At 36.5% G+C, this 7,430-nt stretch overlaps 1 protein-coding gene and 1 long non-coding RNA gene across 6 annotated transcripts in view; one reads left to right on the top strand and one right to left on the bottom strand.

Annotated features, from left to right (window-relative positions):
- Anapc10 (anaphase promoting complex subunit 10) overlaps positions 1 to 7,430 on the top strand; it is an 84,581-nt gene that overhangs the window by 40,812 nt on the left and 36,339 nt on the right. The window contains exon 5 of one of the 4 annotated variants that reach the window (XM_013515276.1): positions 448 to 600. The exons of the other annotated variants lie outside the window; for them this stretch is intronic. Coding sequence (XP_013370730.1) covers positions 448 to 465 — 18 coding nt within the window. The 3' untranslated portion in view covers positions 466 to 600. Of the gene's footprint in view, positions 1 to 447; positions 601 to 7,430 lie in introns of those variants that run through there. 4 annotated transcript variants of the gene reach the window in all.
- The window catches only part of LOC106148763, a 65,264-nt gene that overhangs the window by 26,969 nt on the left and 30,865 nt on the right, over positions 1 to 7,430 (bottom strand). The gene's annotated exons all lie outside the window — the stretch shown is intronic.

Raw genomic sequence — 7,430 nt, 5'->3', positions numbered from 1 at the left:
TTTTGTATCTGATTTATTTTGTATACCATTTTCTTTTATCAGTTAAAGATTACGTACTTAATAGCATTTTATTTTTAAAGGAAAGATAAAGCAGAATATTTTTGTTGACCAAACAGAATATTTTTGTTGCCAAAATTGATTTTATTTATGCTACTTATTTTACTTTCTTATGTTCAGAATTTCCCTTACCACACTGAGATTTAAGAATTTTTAGTAAGACACTGCCATGTGTTGCTTCTACTGAGGAAACTAGTTATCTACAGAAGTGAGAATTTAGCACTTGAAAATCTTTGTATCTTTTCAGAATTCTTCATCTCATTGTGTTACTTTTGTGCAAGAAATCATGTTATTTAATGAAAGTTTTTGCATAGAGACTGTTTCAAAAATTTAAAAATCCTTTTTATTTTATCCTCATGTTTTGGTACAATATTTTTCTTTTGCTTTCAGAAAGGAAGGTATATGTGAAGAAATTTTTTGTCATTAAGAGTTTGGAATCAACACTGCATCTTTGATGTGACTTAACATTTTAGAAAACATCTTCGGCTGCAATACACTTAATGTCCTTTTGAATTTGATAACTAGTTATATGTCTATTTAAAAACTATTGCAGAACTTTTTGTACTTAAATGTGAAACTGAAGTGATTTAAGACATAACTGTGACAGCTCTCAATATTATTTTTAGGCTATTATATGAAAAAAAACCTTGTTAGCTTACTATTAAGCAGATATTTTCAGCATCTATGCAAGTTTTCCTTTGGTTCATTGTTAGTACTTTGTTTCTAAAATTTGTAATGATGAAAGGATTAAATATTGACAACACAAGATGGAGCACTTAGGTGAGTTTTCACTCTTATTTTGTCTTCCGATTATGAAGCTGTTACCAAGTGATATGTTTTTTCTTAAGAGAAGGCTTGAAGCCAGGCGTGGTGGCGCACACATGTAAATCCAGCACTGAGGAAGCTGAGGCAGCAGAATCTCTGTGAGTTTGAGGCCAGCCTGGGCTACAAAGTGAGCTCAAGTCCAGTCTGAACTGCATAGTGAAACCCTGTCTCAAAAAGAAGAAAAAAGAGAGAAAGCTTGAAATGAATCTTTAATATTAAAAAAGCTGTAATGATACTTTGCTTTTCTTCCTTTGGACTCTTGACATGTACCTTGAATCAGTAGCATTGCTATTTGAGTCCATATATGGTACTTTGACAGATGTGGTTAATAAGTCAGTTCGTGTGTTAAAATAATATTTACTATTATAATTTAAGTTCCATTACTGTGTGTGGTATAGTAAGAAGATACAAAGTCTCTGAGTCTCCATCAGTCTTAAAATATACTCACTCATATTTACTTTCCTATGAGGGTCCTATTTTAAACAATTCGATATAAAGTGGAATGACTTAGGCAGTACCTACAAACATAAATTGGTTTGATAGGATGGAGAACATAATTTATTGCATCCATGGAAAAATAGCTTTTGAGTTTTTAACAACTTAAAAGAATATATTTTTGAATTAGTTTTTATAACTAACTTCTCTTTTCAGTCAGCATAGACTGTTTTGATCTGACATATATAATTTTTATTCCAGAAATATTAACTTCTTTTACTTCTCTCTAAAAGTAATGAATGGAAATTTTGAAAAGTTTTATTTATGATTATATACTGTAATTATTTACAAAATCAAGTTGATTTGTGGTATATTTCCTTTTGAAGTTAAAATATATAGTTAGGTATTCCATATTTTAAAGAGAAAAACAGTGTCATATTTATTGTTTTCTGTTAGACTTAGACTACAGGTTATAAGAAATGTAATTTGGCATTTCCATACAAATATATTTATCCTTTATTCTGTAAATATTTGTTTGGGGCCTGCTAGATGCCAGGCACCATGTTAGATACTGGGGAAACAGCCAAAGAACTTACAGGTTCTGCCCTGCTCCACTGCATTGTCCAGTGGCGAAGAAGCAGATAGATCAACAATTGTAACTTTTTTTTTTAAATGTAAAGTGTAAGTATAGTCTAATAAACCTCTTTTAGCTAAAAAGAATCCCATTATATTACCTTAAAACAAGTAAGCAAACAAAAAAAGCTGGGATTAAATTTAATCAAAGAGATGAAAGATCTGTAGAATGAAAACTAAAACATTAGTGAAAGAAATTGAAGAGGACACAAAAATCAAAAGACATCCTGAGTTCATAGATTAGAAGAAATTAATGTTAAAATGTACATTCTGTCAAAGTGATCTACAGATTCAATGTAACCCCTGTCAAAATTCCAGTAACATTCTTCATAAAACCAGGAAGAATTCTTAAAATTTATATAGAATCGCACAGAACTCTGTATACTAAATAGCCAGAGCAATCTTGAGCTAAAAGAACAAGTCAGGAGGCATTTTACTAACTGACTTTAAAATATATTCAAGGCTGTAATGAATAAAATAGCATGGTGTTAGGTTAGAAAAAAAGACACATAGCCAGGCTTCGTGGTGCATGCCGTAATCCCAGCACCAGGCAGGGGGAGACTCAGGCCTGAGGACTGCTGTAAGTTCAAGGCCAGCCTGGAATACATAGCCAGACTCTGTCTCAGTCTACCCCAAGACACGTAAACTGATGAAACAGAATAAAGAGCCTAGAAATTAATTCATGCATCCACATATATGAAATGAATTCATACATCCATTCATTCATCTACAACTGATTTTCAACAAATCTGTGCAGGACACAAAGATATTTTCAATAGATCTGAGAAAATTGGATATCCTCTCTCTTACCATATACAAAAATCTGGATTAAAGACTTAAATAAAAGACCTGAAACTATGAAACTCTGAGAAAAAGACGTAGGAGAAACATTTCTGGACATTGGAATGGGCACAGATTTTTGGAAAAGACCCTAAGAGTATATGCAACAAAAGCAAAAATAGGCAAATGAAATGATATCAAACTAAAAAGCTTCTGCACAGTAATGGAAACAGGGGCTGGGGATTTAGCTCAGCGGCAAAAGCGCCTGCCTGGCAGGCGCAAGGTCATGAGTTCGGTTCCTGGTACCGGAGAAAAACCAAAAACAAAAAACAAAACAGTAATGGAAACAGATATCAGAATGAAGAGAATGCAAGAAAATAATTTATAAACTATACTCTGACAAGGGATTCATATCCAGAATGTATGGGTATAAGGAAATCACGTAACTCAAGAGAAAAAATATCTTAATTTATAAATTGGCAATAGACCTAGAGACATTTCCCAAAAGCCATACACATAGCCAGCATGAGCAAATGTTCAACATCACAGCAGGGCAACGTCACGAATAATTAGAGAATTGCATCTCAGAACCATAAAGCTATATCACTCTACCCCTATTATCAAAAAAGACAAGATAACGGGTGCTGGTGAAGATCTGGAGAAAAGTGAAGTCTACTAGTGAGAATATAAATTATATGGAAAATAGCACAGTAGTTCCTCAAATAATTCAAAATCGAACCACCATGTGATCTAACAATTTTCTTTATATATTCAAAGGATATGAAAACAGTATGTTGAAAAGATATCTGTACTCCCATTATTTTTTGTAGCATTATCCACAACAGGTAAGAAACAACCTAGGTGGCTGTTAAGTGATGGATGGATAAAGAAATTGTTACATATGCATGTTAGAATACTATTCATCCATAAAAAGAATGAAATGCTGTCATTTACTATAACATGACTGAAACTGGGGATCATTGCACTAAGTTAAATAAATCAGGTATGGAAAATGTACCATATGATCTCACTTATTTCTGAAATCTAAAAATGTTCATCTCATAGAAGTTGAGAGGGAAACGGTGGTTAGCAGAGTCTGAAGGGAGTAGAAGGGAGGGGGGGAGGTGTATTAGGGTTCACTAGAGGAACAGATTTAACTTTAAAAATATGATTATGTGAAGTATTTACTAGGTAGGTTTGCAGTGGCCACCTGTGGAACTGTGGGTAGAAGAATGTGAAATGGCTGTCTGCGTGCTCTAGGGCCACAAGATCCAGTTGAAGGTCAAAGGGCTTGAGCTTACTGCAGAGTCTTGTGCAAGCCTGTGTTGAAAAGCCAAAGGGCCTGTATTGGAAGGTTGAAGAGTATGTACTGGAGGTCTGAAGGAACTGGAAACAAATGTGCAAAGACAATGGCGAAGACGAGAGCTTCACCAAAGAGGAAAAAGGGATGACTTCCTTCTTTCCCTTTTTATTCCATCCAGGCTACAAGCCTGTTGGTTGGTGCCTCCCATGTCAGGGATGGGTCTTCCCTCCTCAGTTTGGGGCCTACATGTCAGTCATTCAGAGTACACCCAGAGCTTTTTGCTAATCTGCTAGGCTGTTCTTACTTAGATCAGGTTGACATGTCACAGGTAATGATCACAGGAGGAATGGGGAAAGGTTGATTAGTGGGAACTTAGATAGGATTAAGAATTCTGATGTGCGAGGGGCTGGGGATTTAGCTCAGCGGCAAAGCGCCTGCCTGGCAAGTCAAGGTCATGAGTTCGGTTCCTGGTACCAGAGAAAAACCAAAAAAAAAAAAAAGTCCACAAGAATTCTGATGTGCTGTTGCACAGTAGCATACTATAGATAGCAACTTTAAAACTGGAAGAAGAGATTTTGGATGTTTTCACTATGAAAAAATGTTAAGTTTCTGAGAAGATATATGATGTGATTGAAATATGTGGTGAATGTTTACATTTTAAAAATGTCAACATTTTAAAATTTTAAAAATGTCTTAAACATTTTAAAAATGTTTTAAACATTTTAAAAGTTTATCAACCTAAAAGACACATTACCATTAATTTCCCTCACAATATTCCCCCTTGCGTCAAGTATACTTATTCTCTTCATGTCTGTCTGTCTGTCTGTCTGTCTCTCTTTTTCTGGTTGTTTGGTTTTTTTGTTTTTTTTGGGTTTTTTGGTTTTTTTTTTTCCGGTACCGGGAATCAAACTCATGACCTTGCCTTTGCCAGGCCGGGCACTGTGCCGCTGAGCTAAACCCCCAGCACCTCTCTGTCTTTTTTCTTCAGTACTAGGGATTGAACTCAGGTCCTTTGCCCTGAGCTGTATCTTCAACCCTTTGTTCATTTGTTTGTTTGTTTTGTTTTTGAGACAAGATCTCACTGTTGTTGCCCCAGCTGGCCTCAAAAATGTTTTTAAAAGTGATGGTTCAACTGACTGTTAAGGATAAATGTAAAGCCTACTGAGTTGCAGACTAAAAGTGAGTGCTTCTAGTCAGAGCATGTAGTACATAAAAGAATGGAAGCATAACAGCATGGCCTGTGTCTGAATGGAAAGTGATTTGGTATGGAATCTGGAAGCTGGGTAGGTGTGAGTAAGTGGTAAGAAGGATGAAACATAGTTTCTCTTTCTAAGAAGTTTACATTCTTACAGGGAAATATAGTTTGTAATTGTTTCAGTGAAAATGTATAGGCCAAAGTCAGATTGTGTTTACTGTCAGAGTTGCAGGGAGTTAAATAAAGAAACATTGCTAAAGTTCAACTGTGGGAATGTTGTGGCTAGAGCAACATGAAGACCAAGTATAGTATCTAGGTGAAAATTATGATGATGTAGCTAAGTCTAGATCAGTTCAGTTCAAGTGGTAAGATATACTTCAAGTGGAATCAAAAGGATTTGAAACTGATTGCCACCTGGGCTATATTGGGAATATGGGTAGGGTTTGAGTGGGTAGAAGACATCTAGAATTCTTTTCAGGTTCTGGTAACTAGTTAAATATTGCCATCTACTAGACATGTAATGCGAAGTTAAAATGTTAGGATAATGAGATTAATTTTAATTAGTGATTTCTGGTATCTCTTCAAATGAAGGAATTTTTAGTGGGTAGGTATGTAGTTGTAGATATGTGAATTGCAACCAAAGAAAGAAGTCTGGATTAGAGGTGTAATTTGAGAACCATTAATGTGTAAATAGAAATTAAGATGTGCTTATTTACTCACAGAGTGTACATAGTAGAACAGAAGAGTGTGACGGCTGGAACCATCAAAATGCCAATACAGACTGAGCTCTCTTACAATCTGTCTTCAACCTAGTACCCCACTAGTCAGAATAAGTAATTTCATTATGGTTTTCTGGATACTTTAAGCTCAAATAAATTATAATACATTGGCGACTTCTATTTTTCCTTCTTCTTTCTTGAGACTTCATACATATTGCTTAGCAAATGAAATTATATAATAAGTAAGTACACCAGTCTTTTTTCCTATAATAAAAACATTCCCAATTTTATTGTACAAATCAACAAAATTGCTTATAATAGAAACTTTTGGACAGTGACTAATAAATCAGTTTCAGTATGTAGTCATTCCTCAGTATCCATAGTGTTTGGTTCCAGGACCCTAGCAGTTACCAGAATTGCAGAAGACAATATTTGCAAAATCCCACACATATTTTCCCATGTACTTTAAATCATCTCTAGATTACTGTAGTACCTAAGGCAATGCAAATACTATGTAAATAGTCGTTGTGCTGTATTATTTAGGAAATGGTGACAAGAAGAAAAAGTCTATGCCTGTTTAATTACAGACACAAATTTTCCTCCTGAGCATTTTTGATCTATGGGTGGTTGAATCAATAGGTGCAAAACCTATGGGTATAGTGGACTGACTTTACAGCATTAACTGTGTCTATTTTATCTGTATTAAGAAAAGCAACAAAAATTGAAAAATATATAGCTTCTAGCTCTGCAAACTCTACTCTTTTCAATTTGTTTTATTTTAAAATTTACTAAAAATTGTATATGTGAAGTACAAAATGATATTTTGATATATGTATACATGGTGGAACAACTAAATCAAACTAAGTAGCATATGGATTACCTTTCATACTTTTTGTGGTAAGAACGCTTAAAATCTGTCTTAGAAATTTTCAAGTTATAATATATAGTTACTAGGTGCCCGAAAGGAGGGGCCCAGGCGCACGGGGAGCCACAGGCAGGGAGCACTGGTCTTCTGACTGGCTCGCTCCCTGCCTCCTAGGCCCCCGGAGGGAGGGCCCCTGGCGCACAGGGATCCATGGGCGGGGAGCGCCAGTCTTCCGGCCAGCTTGCATCCTGCCTTGTAGGCTTCTGGAAGGAGGGGCCCAGGTGCACAGGGAGCCACGGGTGGGGAGGGCCGATCTTCCGACCAGCTCGCTCCCTGCCTCCTAGGCCCCCAGAGGGAGGGCCCCTCGAGTAGCGGGAGCCATGGGTGGGGAGTGCCCTTGTGCTCTGGCCCTCAGGCTGGCTACCGCCGCTCAGTTGAGAACTACCATGACACAGAGAAACAATGACACAATTGGCCCACCATGCACTGGCTACAGATGCCCACCCACAGACGTGTGTGAATCATTCAAACATGGAAAAACCCCTGGGAATACATGCCATACAACGGGACACTCTTGCTCCTCCCATTGAGAACCAGAAAGGTCCAGAGTCAGCGGAG

This window comes from Chinchilla lanigera, unplaced genomic scaffold (assembly GCF_000276665.1).
Source record: "Chinchilla lanigera isolate Chin_1 unplaced genomic scaffold, ChiLan1.0 scaffold00027, whole genome shotgun sequence".
Lineage (NCBI taxonomy): Eukaryota > Metazoa > Chordata > Mammalia > Rodentia > Chinchillidae > Chinchilla > Chinchilla lanigera.
The sequence above is the reverse complement of the archived record's forward strand: the minus strand, read 5'-3'. Positions and strand labels throughout refer to the sequence as shown.